The sequence below is a fragment of the Hyperolius riggenbachi genome, chromosome 2, assembly GCF_040937935.1.
Source record: "Hyperolius riggenbachi isolate aHypRig1 chromosome 2, aHypRig1.pri, whole genome shotgun sequence".
NCBI classification, from domain to species: Eukaryota; Metazoa; Chordata; class Amphibia; order Anura; family Hyperoliidae; genus Hyperolius; species Hyperolius riggenbachi.
Window position 1 is genome coordinate 433,890,500 of NC_090647.1, and position 17,315 is coordinate 433,907,814.

The 17,315-nt window shown below is 41.3% G+C and overlaps 1 protein-coding gene across 6 annotated transcripts in view; it reads right to left on the reverse strand.

Moving 5' to 3' along the window:
- IL1RAPL1 (interleukin 1 receptor accessory protein like 1) overlaps positions 1-17,315 on the reverse strand; it is a 1,893,014-nt gene that overhangs the window by 784,500 nt on the left and 1,091,199 nt on the right. For all 6 annotated transcript variants that reach the window (XM_068265642.1, XM_068265641.1, XM_068265643.1 and 3 more), the window contains one exon: positions 5,934-6,213. In XM_068265642.1, the coding sequence (XP_068121743.1) occupies positions 5,934-6,213 (280 nt within the window). The remainder of the gene's footprint in view (positions 1-5,933; positions 6,214-17,315) is intronic.

Consider the following 17,315-nt stretch of genomic DNA (forward strand, 5'->3'; position numbering starts at 1 on the left):
GTTTTCTGTTTCAGCCAATTAATTCAGCAACATCCCATTACTGATTGGATTATGAGAATGATGAAACAAGTACTAAACTGAAAAAATAAAATATCTGTATTACCCCTCTTTCTACTTAATACAAAAGTATGTGTGTGTGGGTGGGTGGGTGGGGGGGGGGGAGTAAGACCAGACTGGCAGAACTACAAACATGTTTACAGACTAGGCCGATATATTCTTATTTCTATAATATGCATTGTTCATCTGGGCTTCTACTTTAAAGTACAAGTGTCTAGAACAAGGTACTTTTACTGAAAGGGCAACATGTATTTCTAAGTGACAGTTACATACAGGTGCAACACTTCATCCCCGTCCATAGGCATGTTAAAGCTCGTGCACATCAAAGGATGTTTAGTTCAACAAAAAATATATTTATAAAAATGCTATTTGCGCTAATGAGTGCAAAAATAGGATGTTTTGCAGGAAGTGCTTAAAGGGGCACTACAGCGAAAAACTGTAAAATTTAAAATATGTGCAAACATATATAAATAAGAAGTACATTTTTTTCCAGAGTAAAATGAGCCATAAATTACTTTTCTCCTATGTTGCTGTCACTTACAGTAGGTGGTAGAAATCTGACAGAAGTGACAGGTTTTGGACTAGTCCATCTCTTCATAGGGGATTCTCAGCAAGGCTTTTATTCTTTATAAAGATATTCCATAAAAAGGATTCATACAAAGATGCTGGCCAGCTTCCCTGCTTACTACACAGATTTTTGGCAGTTGGACAGAGTAAATGCCATTCACTAAGTGCTTTTGAACATAAATATATCCCTGAGAATCCCCTATAAAGAGATGGATTACTCCAAAACCTGTCACTTCTGTCAGATTTCTACTACCTACTGTAAGTGACAGCAACATAGGAGAAAAGTAATTTATGGCTCATTTTACTCTGGAAAAAATGTACTTCTTATTTGTATGTGTTTGCACATATTTTAAATTTTACAGTTTTTCGCTGTAGTACCCCTTTAAGGAAGGCTTTTTACTGCATAAATAACTAATTGTATAATAACAAAAGTGCCAATTTAAAGAAATGATGTGTAAAGTGCAATAAGAAAAAGTGATTGGGCGCTGCCTTTCTGCTTAAAAAAAAAAAAAGAAGTTCATTTTTTTTTTTAAATAATGGCATTTTTTTCTACATAACCCCAGGTCACCTTGCATATACAGTATTAACAATGTTGAGCAGTGAAATTCAACAAAGGTAAATTGATTGCAAAATTAACAATTTCACCATTTAGAGGACTTGCACAAAAATGGCACAGAAAATTAACTATTGTCCTCTGGACATACTGATTTCAAAGATGAAAGCTCTTTCTCTTTTGCTATTTTTACCAGTTATAACGCATTTTCATTACAGTTCCAGTTCCCTTCAATCAATCAGGAAATGTCATATTCCACAAAGAGGGGGCACCTGAAAGCAGCAGAATCAATACCTTCACTTGTTGGTATCTGCATGGAATTCTCCTTCTGGTAAAGGAATTTTGTGAAGCTGAACATAAGATCTTCAAGCTCTAAATGTTATTTTCTTAACACTAATTCACTCAACCTTGATTATCCTATTTTGGTTCCTGGACGTAGTTTCTACGTCCAGGAACCATGCGCGCTACCGCGCACTCCCGCGGCCAATCGCGCGCGTGCACGCGCACTCCCGGCCGCGGATTCGGTAGCCACGGAATCCATGTATCGGGCTATGGTGCCCGATCACTGATTCCTCTCCCCCGCTGAAAAAGCGACAGCTTCTCTCGGAAGCTGTGCTTTTTCTGGCTGTTCCCTCCCCGATGCGTCACTCTAAGCGTGTGCTACGCTTAGAGTGACGTCATGTAAACAAACTCATGGCCGCCATCTTGCGGCCAAAAAGTAATACTACACCTGAAAAAAAATAAAAATAAACACACATTTACATTATAAATCTATTGTTTACCTCCCACCCTCCCAAAACTACCCAAATAAAATGTTTACTATAAAAAAAAAAACATTACAATAAAAAAAAAAAACCATGTAAATATTTACCTAAGGGTCTAAACTTTTTAAATATCAATGTAAAGATGAAATATTTCTATATTTTTTTTATTTTAAACTTGTAAATAGTGATAGATGCAAAATGGAAAAAATGCACCTTTATTTCCAAATAAAATATTGTCGCCATACATTGTGATAGGGACATAATTTTAATGGTGTAATAACCGGGACATATGGGCAAATACAATACGTGAGTTTTAATTATGGAGGCATGTATTATTTTAAAACTATAATGGCTGAAATCTGAGAAATAATGAATTTTTCCATTTTTTTCTTATTCTTCCTGTTAAAATGCATTTACAGTAAAGTGGCTCTTAGCAAAATGTACCCCCCAAAGAAAGCCTAATTGGTGGCGGAAAAAACAAGATATAGATCAGTGCTTTGTGATAAGTAGTGATAAAGTTATAGGCTAATGAATGGGAGGTGAACATTTCTCACGTGAAAACGACGGAACGCAAAGGGGTTAAGCTAGCTGTAATTCTCTAAATGCATACATTTAATAATAGCATATGTTTATATGTGCACACACTGTTTTTGATGGTTTTATATTCTTCTCTTAGTGTCTATTACCTATATCTCACACTATCTCCCATCCCTCTACCAATTCCTAATACTAACTGCCACACTACTTTTAACGTCCAGGGGAGGGAACTCTGCCCCCAGACCCATCATACATGTATAAATTCTTTAATTTTACTAACCCTAATCCTTCCATGGCTCAGAGGGTCAGGGAATCCCCAGCCACCATCTTAATGGCATCACTGCTAGAGGTAGCCAGAGGATTCTCCGTTCATTGAGCGTGGTAATGGCAGTGGAGCCTCAGAGGATATTGGTGTCGGAACCTTACTGAAAATGTTGGTAAGAGTGGGAATATTAGTTAAATGTATGTATTATTTTAGAATGATAAAATTAGTATTATTTGTGGGATGTGTTTGTTTACTTTCTATCTCTTTGTAAAAATGGATAAGGGAGAGGTGATGGGGTCTTAATTATGGCTCCCAGATGCCACCACAAGTACCCCTTCAGGTTCCTACCCTCAATGACCTGGGATAGTTACCTCCACCTCCATTCTGGCACTGGAGGTGGCCCCTTGTCCATGGCATGAAAACGGCTTTGGGGTGAAGGGAAGGCTTCCCTGGCCCTTTCGTCCAGAGCCCCCCATATCATGGACCATGCAGGCTGATATAGCTCTGGCTGTGGAGCCCCACAAGGCTATAGCAGCCTGTATGGGTGACAAGAAAGAGGCTTGGAAGGGGGGGTTAGTAATTTTAATATATATATATTATTCAAAATAATAGACATAATTGCCAGGGATCCTTACACACAGTAATGCAGCTATACAGCAAAAGAATAGACATTTGCCCCTGGGCTCCCTGTTGGTCAATACCCCATCAAAACCCTGTCAACAAATCCGCTGCTCTTGCCAGGGATATATGTGCAGCTGCCATACTGATGGGTAAGAATACATTATCTATCATTTCCATGCAAATAAACCCAAAAACAACAACATTTTTCTATCATGATTTAAGATCAGTTTTCTCAAAATCTACACGTTTTTTTTTTTTAAGAAATGTGGTTGACTTGTTCCCACTATTCACCCTAACATATTTGTCAAATTTAATGATAATAGCATGTATGGGGGCTTTGCTACCAACCAAGTTAAACTTTTACATTTTTCTTGCTCATTCCTAGTGATGTGTATAGAATGTGCTTCAACCGTTCAGCAGCCCTGCCCGAGTTATCTTGTATAAGATAACTCAGGGAAGTGCACCCTCAGCTGGCTGATCTTGGGCTGCCTAATTCAGCCATGCAGAGCAATGCAGGGAGCACTTTAAATGTACTTGTTCTGGACATTGGATCAACTCTCGTCTTCCTCCTTTCTTCCTCCACCCGAATCCTCTTTTGGGTCCTAATCACATGACTTTGCAAGTGATCGGGACCCAGAGGATGCTGTCATTGTGATGGTGGTGGAAGAGATGTGATGGAAGAGTCTCTGGCAATTTTAACACTTATTGGCCAGGTTGTCTCTGTCAAAAGGGCTGCTAATTAAAGTTGATATACAGCTGCAGGCATTCCCTCTTCCTTAATAAAGATGATGATCATTGAAAATGGCACTGCTACCTGGGCAACACTAAAGGAGGCGTGCTCATCATGTAGCAACAAATATTTCAACTCGGCAAGCCCTATTTGTAGAATGATGGCTCCACAAATCTTGCACACTCATCCCTAACAGCTATATCCTATTAAATGAATCTTGGAAAACACCTCCTCAGATACACATTGGACATGGCAAAGAATTACTAAAAATCTTACACTTTTTGCACAAATTGTAAAAGCAGGTACCACAACAGGAGCTAAAACAGTCAAGTATTTGACTCTATTTGGCTTTAGGATGTGGCAAGACCAGCAGCATAACCTTACATAGCAGGTAATGAAGTAACTCTTTTCACAGAAAGATCAGTACACACTGCATGCAGTTTTGCCAATGCCATCAGCATAGGCACAAAGTACTAGCCCTGTACTGTATGCACAGGGCTTACTTTCTAGTTTCCTAGCTGCCATGAACATTGCCTTATACTTCCAAACAAGTAGCACTCTATGGTGCTGTAACTTTATTTATAAATTGCTTCTTGAAACTGAATCTCACTTACAGGATCATGATGAAAGATATGCATATCACCCAACAGGCTGTTGCAGATCGAATCCCCTTCCATCGGAGCACCCAGCTGCTGGCCATGGCTCAGTTGAAGATCCCTGTGCTGACGGACATGGAGGGTTTCTGTGTACCCACCTGTTTGGTGATATGCAAATCTTTCATCATGAATTATCTTATAAATGAGATTCAATTTTAAGAAGCAGTTTTTAAATATAGTTAATGCACCATAGAGTGGTCCTTGTTTGGCTTTTGTTTTTCACTGTGTGTTTGCTGTGATCTCACTAGTACGTAATTGTATATAGCATGGCTTATTTTCCTTCACTTCCACCAAACAGTTGTCTGGTAGTCTTCAAAATATTACCAAAAAATGTGGTTCTCTGTGTGTCTGTGCAGACTGCAGGGACAATCCACTGACGAGAAGAGGTCACCTGCTGTTGGGCGGGGAAGTCTACGTTAGTTCAAGCAAATGCTGCCACCAGCAGGAAGAGTGAGGCAATGTCCATGACAATATGCTGCCAGCAGAGTGCAAAGAAGAGGCATGTGAGTGAACAGTAAGCCTTTAGCAGTTATGCACTAGTGAGGCTTGAGGTCCTAAGACAAGCCCCACTATTGAATAACTGCTCAAGCCTCTCTGTTCTCTCAAGTGCCTCCTCTTTGCCCTCTGCTGGTAGGATAGAGTCATGAACATTCTTAAATGCCATACTCTTGTGGAAACACTCTTTTCTCTCCTCATTGTTCAGCTGAAACACCAGCCTCATGTTCTTAGGGGGTGATGGGGTTGGTGTTCTAGCTGAACAATGAGGACCTGATTTCTGACAATTTGTTTTCTAAAGACTTCAAAGCCCTTCACTCATCATGGTCACTTTAAATATAAAACCATTAACACTTTATAGTACATACATCTTAGTTACTCAGTTTACACATTATTCCATATCAGACATATATTGCTGGCCTTCCTACCATATTCCTTCTTCAGTCTGTAAGGCCAAGTTCTCTTGCTTTTACATACAGCATAGAAGAGCTCAATTGTTATTAATCTGAAAATTCTTTCTTTTGTTTTTTAGAGCTATGAGGACATTTTTTTTAAATACGTTTAACATATGGTGATATTTTAATGTTTAAGACTAAACTCTTTAACTATATAGTAGAAATATAGTGCAAGTGACGTGCTTGCGGCACCTCATTGGATCTCATTGTATTTTGTGCATGTCAATGTTTACCTTATGACGCATGCATAAAGACCGCTATCTTCTGTCACGGTTGGCCGAAACCAAATAGCATCTTCTTCCTTGCTCATCCTTATTCCATCAAAAGCAATTGGCTCTTCAAAATCTCCAGGCCCAGTACTTTTATACCACATCAAGCTGAGTCCAGCGCTCTGTGCTATTGTGTAGTTCGCTCTTATATATCCATAAAATAGTGCACATTTTATCCGAACGGGTTCTCCCACCAAAACCTGATATTTTTTGTAATCCACAGACCAGTCAGTGCATCCATCAGCTGCAAAGAGAGAGAAAAAAAACAACAACATAAATACCAGTCAATCATTAATCATGCCACCGTTGTTTAAAGCTACTAAACACAGTAACATAAAAAGTGCATCTCAACAGGTAATATAATAATGCACTTCATAAATCTCTGGACTTCTGGGAGTTTCAGCAATGCATTCTTATGCAAGTATCGCCAGCAGCAGATGAATTAATATAATTTATTGTCTGACACATTACTAATGTGTGGAATGTTATTCCCAGATAGAATGAGTCTCTTTACACCTTTCCATCACAATGACTTGTGTTTTGGCTCAGCTAACTGTAAATGAAGGCAATTGTTTTTGGTTATAAACGCATTTTCTTAACATGGAGTCCTGTTATTTGTGTACCTGAATTATGAACAAAGTAACAAAGGGTGAAAATCCCCACTTCCCTCATGGAGAGGTGTCTGTTCAGCATTTCTGTGCAGCATGAAAAATGAATGTCAACTTGTAGCACACAAATCAAGCTAAGCAATATCCAGAATGTAATGAAGGAACTTAGACGTAATGCCCCATATGCATGCTAGCAGGTGCGTAACTAAGGGGAAGCAGCCACTGCAACTGCAGGGGGGCCAAAGGTGTGTGTGTGTGTGTGTGTGTGTGTGTGTGTGTGTGTGTGTGTGTGTGTGTGTGTGTGTGTGTGTGTGTGTGTGTGTGTGTGTGAGTGTGTGTGTGTGTGTGTGTGTGAGTGTGTGTGTGTGTGTGTGTGTGTGTGTGTGTGTGGTGCGTGGTGTGTGTGTGTGTGTGTGTGGTGTGTGTGTGTGGTGTGTGGTGTGTGTGTGGTGTGTGTGTGTGGTGTGTGGTGTGTGGTGTGTGTGTGTGGTGTGTGTGTGGTGTGTGTGTGTGGTGTGTGTGGTGTGTGGTGTGTGTGGTGTGTGGTGTGTGGTGTGTGTGGTGTGTGGTGTGTGGTGTGTGGTGTGTGTGGTGTGTGTGGTGTGTGTGTGTGCTGTGTGTGTGTTGGAGGGGGGCTACTAGCCTTCCCCTTCTCACATGTTAGATTGGGAAGATCCTGATAGTCACACCTTGTTTACAGTATGAACCTTGTAAGATGGACTCCCAGACTGTGAGGGTCAACAAGATGAGACAATGGAAGGGTTGTGAACATTAAGGGGCCTCATCAATGTTTTGTTGGGGGGCCCCATGAAGTGTAGTTACGCCTCTGCATACTAGATGAAATTAGTCTGTGTACAGCAGACCTTGACTCCTCTTGTCTGACAGCCAAGAGCATTTCTCTCAACACTTACCCCACTTGCCACGTGATATCACCCCTTATAGAGTCGCCTGCGCTCTTTTAAAATGGCCCCTGTGCAGTGCCCCCCTTATAGTGGCCGCTATGCTATGCCTTCAAATTGTGGCCTCATGCAGTTCTGCCATATAGTTACCTCTACATTGTTGCTTCTGAAGCTTATATATAGAAGCCCCTGTGCTTCCACATAGTTGCCTATGAAGAGCCCATTATTGTTTTCCTTAGTTATCTAGTGTTCCTCCTCCAAGCTTGTTCTGGTGAACCAGTAGTCTCCCTCTCCTTACAGATTTTGCTGGTGATTTTGTGGTTCTCCTAATTATGCCCATGCAGAGATTAACAGCTGGAAGCATGCAGGGTAAGTAGCATATCACCTCTACCCATTCCTGGGATGAGCACAGTGCTCTCCTGCCTGCACCTCAACTAGCCACCATTGCTATGTGTATTGGGTCCCAGCTTGATGACATCATCAAGCTGAGATCCAGGACATACACATTCACAACAGCATGAAGGCGACAGCTCTCTACCGATGGAGGACAGCTTGTATCTGCCTGGCTAAGGTTATTAGATTGTACTGCAGGCTGCTAATGCCATTTCAAGCTAATAGTAAAACTGTCTCCTCCTGATCTTAGTCAGGCAGATACGAGCTGTCCTCCATCGGTAAAGAGCTGTCACATTCACGCTGCTGTGAATGTGTAAACAGCAGGGTGATTTATTTTTTAACTAATTGTTAACCCCTCACTATCCCTTCTACTAGCATTTTTTGTAGTATATATCTTTTTTTTAGGTTTATTTCTTTGAAAGTTCGCGATAATGGTCCTTTAAAGAGGAACTCCAGTGAAAATAATGTAATAAAAAAAGTGCTTCATTTTTACAATAATTATGTATACATGATTTAGTCAGTGTTTGCTCATTGTAAAATCTTTCCTCTCCCAGATTCACATTCTGACTTGTATTACATGGTGACATTGTTACTGTGGGCAGATTATGGAGCTGTTTCTAGCTGGTCTGGCTTTAACAGACAGCTATTTCCTGTCTGAACATTGTTACATTGTGACAGTTTGCCCAGAGTACCGTACGGTACCAGAGCCTCTTGTGGGAGGGGTTTCAGCACAAAATCAGTCATACAGCGCCCCCTGATGGTCTGTTTGTGAAAATCATTATTTTTCTCATATAAAAGTGGGTATCAGCTACTGATTGGGATAAAGTTCAATTCTTGGTCGGAGTTTCTCTTTAAGAATGGCCTCTACAGTACCAACTGTCCTTCTCTGATCTCTAGCACATTTCATTGTAACCCTTACTTTGGCATAGTAAAAATGCTAACAGTAGCCCATGACAGACATCCTTCATCTTTTGCAGGAAAGCAGAGGCTAGAGTAAGGTGGTGAACGGACATGTATTACACCAATGAGAACAAAGTAACACAGTTTGACAATTGTTTTCATTTTAAGGACAATTCAGATCTATTTAAATGATGATAAACTTCGGATGTAGTAAAATGCATTTGTGTGACTTCTCTAAATAAAAGGAAGTGTCCTGTATGAAAAACACACATACTAAGATTTCCCACAAACCTTAATATGCAATTTCTTTAGCAAACCCAACAACAAATACAACAATGAGTCATCTTATATGACTCACAACAGCTCCCAGAGAGAATAATAAAAGGAGTAATGTAAACTATAACAGCCCCAACATCTCTCAGAACTTCTCATATCGGTGCTGCACTGCAGAATGTAAACTGACTATGTGTACTGCAGCATCTAGTGGTTATAGGATATAAGTGCAGCCTATTCAGAGGTGGACATAGGCCCGTGCAGGCCGTGCAGCCACACAGAGGCTACATGTCCTCTTGGGCCCATGCAATTGCACCATTTAGCGCCTGATTATTCTCTAGGCTTTTCTCTGTGAGAGAACGCGAAAAAGCCGCCGCGTGTGCTGCTGTGGAGGCGGCTGATTCCGCGTCCAATGCGGTGGTTTGCATGCGGAAGCGTGCGTCTGGTAACAGGGCAGAACACGGAAAAGTCGCCGCATGTAACAACAGTAAGGCGGCTGGTTCCGCGTCCAGCGTGGCGGTTTGCACGCGGTAGCGTGTGTCTGGTGTGGCTGAGTCTGTTAGTGCACACAGGCTTAGGAATACGCGCGCGTGCGCTGAGAGGCAGAACTCTTATACTGGGCAAGGAGAAATCAGCTGATCACGCCGATCAGCTGACTCCAGAGCAGGATACTATTGGTTGATCAATTAGGGGTGGTGCTGGAGAGCACTACTTCATATATAGTTACTGCTGGCCAGTCTCAAGTTGTCTGCCATTGCGAACACTACGTGGAAGCACTCAGACCATAGTTAGATCCAACAGTGTGTTTGAACCGGGTGGACCTGGGAATTCACACTGAGCCAGATTACTTGTACTGTTATTCTGTTTATGCTTAGACTAGTTCCAGGGTGTAGAGACCACGGACCTCACACCCAGACTAGGGAACTTGTGTTATCTATCTGTTGTACTTCAGACTAGTTCCAGGGTGTAGAGACCACAGACCTCACACCCAGACTAGGGAACTTGTGTTATCTATCTGTTATACTTCAGACTAGTTCCAGGGTGTAGAGACCAAGGACCTCACCCCCAGACTAGGGAACTTGCATTATCAATCTGTTATGCTTCAGACTAGTTCCGGGGTGTAGAGACCAAGGACCTCACACCCAGACTAGGCATTGTTGATATCTGTTATGACTTACTGCTTTCCTGACTATCCCTCTGATCTCTGATTCGGTACCTCGCATATCTGATATTCCGTTGCCAGACCCTGCTTGCCTTGGATATTGAATCAGCCTCCTGTCTTTGTACTTTATCTGTCCCTGTGTTGCCGACCAGGCGTGCCCGACCTCGAGAGCTATCTCTCCTCTTAAGAGATAGTCTCCAGATCAGATAGTGACATCCACCTTCAGGTGTCACTCACTCTCTGGTCCTTCCTATCTCTGGCCTGACTCCACCCCTTGGAGAGTCTCAGGCTGCTGGAAGGTTCCTGTGCCCTAGAGTAGTATTCCTTGCTGCTTCGGATCACCTGCTCAGCAGGTGCATTACTCAAAGTACTACTGTTACACCAAACACTCACATACCTATATGTGTCCAGAGGTTAGCAATATATCTGTATTATCGGTGATTCTGCAGATCATCAATAATCAGGTATATATCTGCATTCTTGGTGATACTACAGATCACCAATAATCAGATTCTCTCTGCGTGCTGACACCAATCGTTACATTCTCCATGTATTTCTCTCTGAAACTCAAGAGCAGGGCTGCCCAATACGTCGATCGCGATTTACCAGTAGATCGCAAAGGACTTCTGGGTAGATCATGGTTGGCATTTTAAAATAGTACGCCAGACGCTGACTATGCAGCGCTGGCATATCATCTAATTGTGCTGCTCTGCTGCCCTACGCAGAGCAGCACACAGCCAATAGAGGCAAAGGGAGAGGCGCGGCAAGCGAGAGCCGTGTTCTGCCCACCCCCTTCCTTCCCTGCCCACCTCCTTCCTACCCGGTCTGCCCCTCTCCTCCACCACATTGTTGGGATCTCCGCTCACTGCCTGGCACTGCATGCCCAGAGAGGCATGCAGTACTGAGACCTGTGATTAGTTGTGATCGCAGTGGAGAGGAAAGTGGGTAAGGACGCATATACAGGAAGTGCTTTACTGGTATACATGTCGTTACCCTCCGCTCTCCTCTCCACTGCTGGTCGCCGCTAATCAGAGGTTTCAGTGCTGCATTCCCCGGGCATTCAGGGTCAGTGAAGGGGGTGACAATGAGTAGGAGAGCACAATCTGGAGGAGAACGGTGGCTGGTGGAGGGAGAGGGGCACCCATACCTAGCTATCTACATGTGGGGGACCTATGCCTAGCTATCTATATGGGGGACCTATGCCTAGCTATCTATATGGGGGGACCTATGCCTATCTATCTATATGGGGGGACCTATGCCTAGCTATCTATATGTGTGGTGCATCTATGTCTAGCTATCTATATGTGGGGTACACCTATGCATAGCTATCTATATCTATATGTGGGGTGCACCTATGCATAGCTATCTATATCTATATGTGGGGTGCCCCTATTCATAGCTATCTATATCTATATGTGGGGTGCACCTATGCCTAGCTATCTATATGTGGGGTGCACCTATGCATAGCTATCTATATCTATATGTGGGGTGCACCTATGCCTAGCTATCTATATGTGGGGCGCACCTATGCCTAGCTATCTATATGGGGGATTTATGCCTAGTTATCTATATGGGGGGCCTATGCCTAGCTATCTATATGGGGGACCTATGCCTAGTTATCTATATGGGGGACCTATGCCTAGCTATCTATATGGGGGACCTATGCCTAGTTATCTATATGGGGGGCCTATGCCTAGCTATCTATATGAAGACCTGTGCCTAGCTATCTGTATGTGGGATGCACCTATGCCTAGCGATCTATATGGGGGGACCTATGCCTAGCTATCTATATGGGGCACCTATGCCTAGCTTGCTATATGTGGGATGCATCAACGCCTAGCTATATGGGGGGACCTGTGCCTAGCTATCTATATGGGGGGCACCTATACCTGGCTATTTTAAATGTTGGTAGATCTCTCGGGCTCCGGATTTTTAAAAGCAGCTTGCAAGTCAAAAGTGTGGGCACCCCTGCTCAAGATAAACCATGATTACAACTTGTACCCCAACATAGCTCCCCTTTTGGAGGGACAGTCCCTCTTTGGAAGCCCTGTCCGTTAGTCCCTGTTTCCTCCTCATTTGGCCCTCTTTCAGGACTTTTTCTTTGTATGTACATATATGTATTTCTCTACTAAAAAACGTGTTTGATTGACTCTAAACTTTATTCCCATCCTATAATGTAATATATTACTAATTTTAGAATGTTAATATGAAGGAAAATGAACCAGGATAGAAAAGAATTTTAAAACAACATATTTTTCATATGAAATCTTTATGGTATGCGTGACTAGGGGTGTGACAGGGGGCGTGATCAGGGGTGTGGCAGGGGCATGGCGTAAGTGTCCCTCTTTCTCAACTCTAAAAGTTGGGAGGTACGCCCCAGTCAGATACAAGTTTAAAATGTGTGCTACATTAATACAGTACCTACAGAATGTGACCTAGGTTCATGTACTTTTATCTTATCGGAATTGTTTGGATCCAACCATGATCTGTTATGACTGCACCCACTTACATGGGGCCCGCTTCATCTATTATGCACAGGGCCATTGTTGGCTTTGTCCGCCACTGAGCCTATTCACAATGCAGAGAAGCTAGTATTTAGAGAGTGGCTGGATAGTGTAATGGTTAAGGGCTCTGCCTCTGACATGGGAGCCCAGGGTTCGAATCTTGGCTCTGCCTGTTCAGTAAGCCAGCACCTATTTAAGCAGGAGACCTTGGGCAAGTCTCCCTAACACTGCTACTGCCTATAGAGCGCGTCCTAGTGGCTGCAGCTCTGGCGCTTTGAGCCCACCAGGAGAAAAGCGCTATATAAGTGTTTGTCTTTGTCTTTTAGTATTTGTACTGAGCCCTGTTGGCTATGATGTGCTGGATTAAGTAATTCTCCTGCATCTCAGCTACTGTTACAGACTGAAAAGTAAATAGTTGTTAAAGCAGCAGGGACAGCCACACTATCCCAGGAAAAAAAAACATAGGTAAATAGATGGATATTTGTTCTACTTACAAAACATATGTATTGAACTGGACACATTTTGATTTCTGTGAATTTTATATAGTAAATAAAGAGAAAACTGTTTCAGGCATTTTCCACCTTTACTAGCTTTGACTGAAGTGAATCCTGATTGCATTTCTTCCCCATATATAGCTTGTCCAGAAGGGTGAGGTCTCAGCCTCAGGACACTCTGAGCTGCCCTCAGTCTATCAGTGAGGATCAGGCATGTGGTAGGAGAGATAACAAGCTTCCTTCTCCCTGGCAACGTGCCAAATAGAGCCAGGCTGACTGGAATAATATTTATTACAGCAGACACTTTTATGATTATGTTGGATTGCTTGCAATGCAGGATCAGGTTGTAGACTGCATAATAAACACAGAGCAGTGGGTAAATGGAATTTGGTTTTATAGCTGACAATCTTGTTTTTGAAGTATAGTCAGCACACCTGCAAGCACATGTGCACACCTGCAAGCACATGTGCACACACACACACACACACACACACACACACACACACACACACACACACACACACACACACACACACACACACCAGACAAAGCAAATAGTTGCTTGCAGTATTACATTGCAGGATATACCCCCTAATTTTCAGATTTCACCCATGTACCATAATTGGTCCCTTCCCAAGTCTAATATGTCAGTTCACCTATGGGTTTTGTTGGATGATTCAAGGTACACAGTCAAATGATATAAACGCGTGCTCTTATGACCTGCTCATTCATAAGCTATGGGTATGTTGCTAGGGCTTGGAAAACATGAAATGGAGAATATATACAGGAACAATTAAAGAATCTTATTAAAACCCACATGCTATAATAGATGATTGGATTTCAGACTGACCCCATTGAAAACTAAACTGTCCATGTTCTGCTTCTGGAATTACACTTGAAGAGGACAGTTAGTTATAAATAGGGTTTTCTGGAACTTATCCACAGCCTTGGGAAATTAATGTGCTTACTCATAAAAAATAGGAACAGGACAAGAAAACATAAAGAAAAAAATATATATCTTTTTGGCGAGCCTTCCGTTTTCTCTCTTCTCTTTAATACTTTTTTTCCTTTAAAGAATCACTGTTGGCTTGGAAACCATTACTTACTAAAGGCAATTTACTTCTATAACAGCTTTAGTGTTATGTACTATGCTGCATTACTAGCTTAAAGCTCCTCTGCATTTTTCCAGTACCTATTTTTTTTTCTGCTGTTATCCGGTGCAATTTGGTTTGTGTACTTTGCACTGACTTCTGCACTTTATTGATTTCAATTTTGTTCCCAGACATTGGTTACATTTGAGTATACAAAACACCACTCTGCATAATAAAACATATAGCAAAATGGGGCTATTTATCTTCTGTTCAAAATATATTCTGCAGAAGAGACGCTTTAATGTAAGGAAGCCAAAACATATCCAATTTGTGCAGTTTCACTTTCGAAGATGTATTTCAAGTTCAAGATCACCTGCTGATTCATATTCTGCTGTAACTATGTAGCCAACACTATTTTAAAAACTTCTTAGGGTTGCACATTTTAGCAGGAAGAAAAGAAAAGTCAGAATAGGTTATAGTTTAAAAATAAGTACAACAAAACTGCCTTCACAGCCAATGTCAGTGAACAAGGTATTGGAATTTATAGACAGCTCGCTAATTTACAGGTAGTCAAGCAGAAACAGCTGAGGGTAAAAGGGCAAGACAAAAGTTTTTGTAATTAACTATTTTCAAAATACTACAGCTGTGGAAACCAAAGATGCTTTAAACCTGAAGTAGGAGGGATATGGAGGCTGTCTGTTTCATTATAAACAAAGCCAGCTGCCTGACTTCTGTGCTGATGATCTGCCTCTAATAATTTAGTCATTGGCCTAGAATGAGGATGTAGATGTTTTGACTCTGGTCTGACTCCACTGGCTGCATGCTTGTTGCATCTGTAGGACTCAAAAATAGTGATGCTCAGATACCCCCAATCACGAATTTGAGTAAATCCAGCCACGGCAGAATCAAAATCCAGATATGCCGTGATCGTGATCCGCATTTGAATCCGAGCTCTGGACTCGACTCGGATTTTAGCCTTGATTACTTGTAGTCTAAAATCCATGATCACGGCCGTGATCACAGATTTCACTTTAAAGTTAATAGCAAAACCCCCATACATGCTTCAATAACCAAAATTGCTGGGATTATAAAGGTGATCAGTGGCTCCATTTTTCTTTTTCAAAAAGACCAAAACGTTTTTGAGAACATTGATTTTAAAGTTTCAAATAAAAAAAGTATTTGTGATTAAAAAGCGCCAAACCCCGTCGATTTTAGTGGTTATTAGCAAAGCCCCCTTACATGGTAGAAACACCAAATTTGCCAGATATGTCAAGAAGAATAGTGGGAACAAGAGGAAAAAAATCAAAAAGACCTTATAGTTTTCGAGCAAATTGATTTTAAAGTTTCAAAGGAAAAAAGTATACATGTAAATTCAGTAAATACATTAACTGTCATGTACCACTATTACCACATTTAAATGTATACTATTTACCATTAAAAGCTTAAAATCAATTTTCTCAAACACTATAAGGTCTTTCTGCAAAAAAAAATAAAATTCCCTATTCTTCCCACTATTTTTCTTAACATATCTGGCACATTTGGTGTTTCTACCATGTAAGGGGGCTTTAACATTAACCGTTAAAGTCGGCAAATTTTCAGGTGATAATTACTGATATTTTTTCCCACTCATGGGCCGAATACTTGGAATAACGGCAGAATTTGTGATTGACTTCTGTGATCAATTCCCGATCACGGATTCGGATCACGATGTCGGATAGTGAAAACATGCTCATGAATCATGGCTATGCCCCTGAAAACTAAAATACTGAACTTACAGTAGGTAGTAGAAATCTGACACAGCTGACAGGCTTTGCACTAGCCCATCTCCTCATGGGGGATTCTAAAAAGTTTTTATTTATTTTATTTTCAAAAGCATGGCAGGTGCTCAGTCCAGCTGCCAGAATAGTGTGCAAAAAGGTGAGTGTGTGTGTGTGGAGTGTGTGTGTGTGTGTGGGAGGGGGGCTCCATCTTTGTATAAAACCTTTCAAGGGAATGCTTTTGTAAAGAATAAATTAAATACTGAAAATCCCCCATGAAGAGATGGTCTAGTCAACAACCTGCCAGTTCCATCAGATTTCTACTAACTACTGTATGTGATGACGACATAGGAAAACAGTAATGTATAGCTCATTGTATTCTAAAAGAAATGCACTTCTTATTTGTATGTGCTTACATGTGTTTTAAAACCTTTTGTTTTACTAATAAAGGGGCCTGTTTGTAAAAAGTGGATGTGGGAAAACAGGATGCAGGGTGATTGGGTTTTGTCACAAGGGTGACTGGATTTCATTCACTAGCAACCAGTGCTTTGACCACCATACCAACATTACTCTAAAGTCTTCAACTGCAGTTCCATTTACCTGAATGGAATAATGGGTCACCAGCCAAGATTGGTACTTCTTGAGAGATAAAAAAAAAAAAAAAAGACAGACAGGCGCATTGATTTGCACTGTGGCTGCATATTGCTACTTCTTAAAGTGGCCATCTGTGGCAAACTGGTGAACCTTGTGTTTAAAACAAGTGCAATGTTTCTCCATTGTAGCCTAAGGCCCTGGATAGGGTCAAGATCATATGAAAATGAAGGAAGGTATAGCCTTAGAAATCTATCAGCTAATGAAACTGAACACATTTCTTCTTGAGTGCTGATATACACACATAAAACACTATTGCACTGTTACATTAAATATTTCAGAACTACACTGTTCAATTTGTAAGCAAAAGCATTAAATATTATCTTTCAGCTTTAGTCATCAGCTACTAAAGTTTTTTTTTTTTTTTTTTACTAATCTGGGGAGAAGGGGCTTTCTGGATACCATGACAACAGTATATAGCTATGTGTAGCTATATTTATAGTTCTCCTGTCTCTGTTTCTCATGAGTCTGCTCAAAACAGGAAGTAATACATATTGCATCCATTTGCACCTCTGCTGCTTTACAGCATATAGTGCAGTGCCATATTTATTCCACAAGGTGGAGGTTTCTTACACCTATATAGGGAAGCTGACTCTATTTTATTATTATTATTA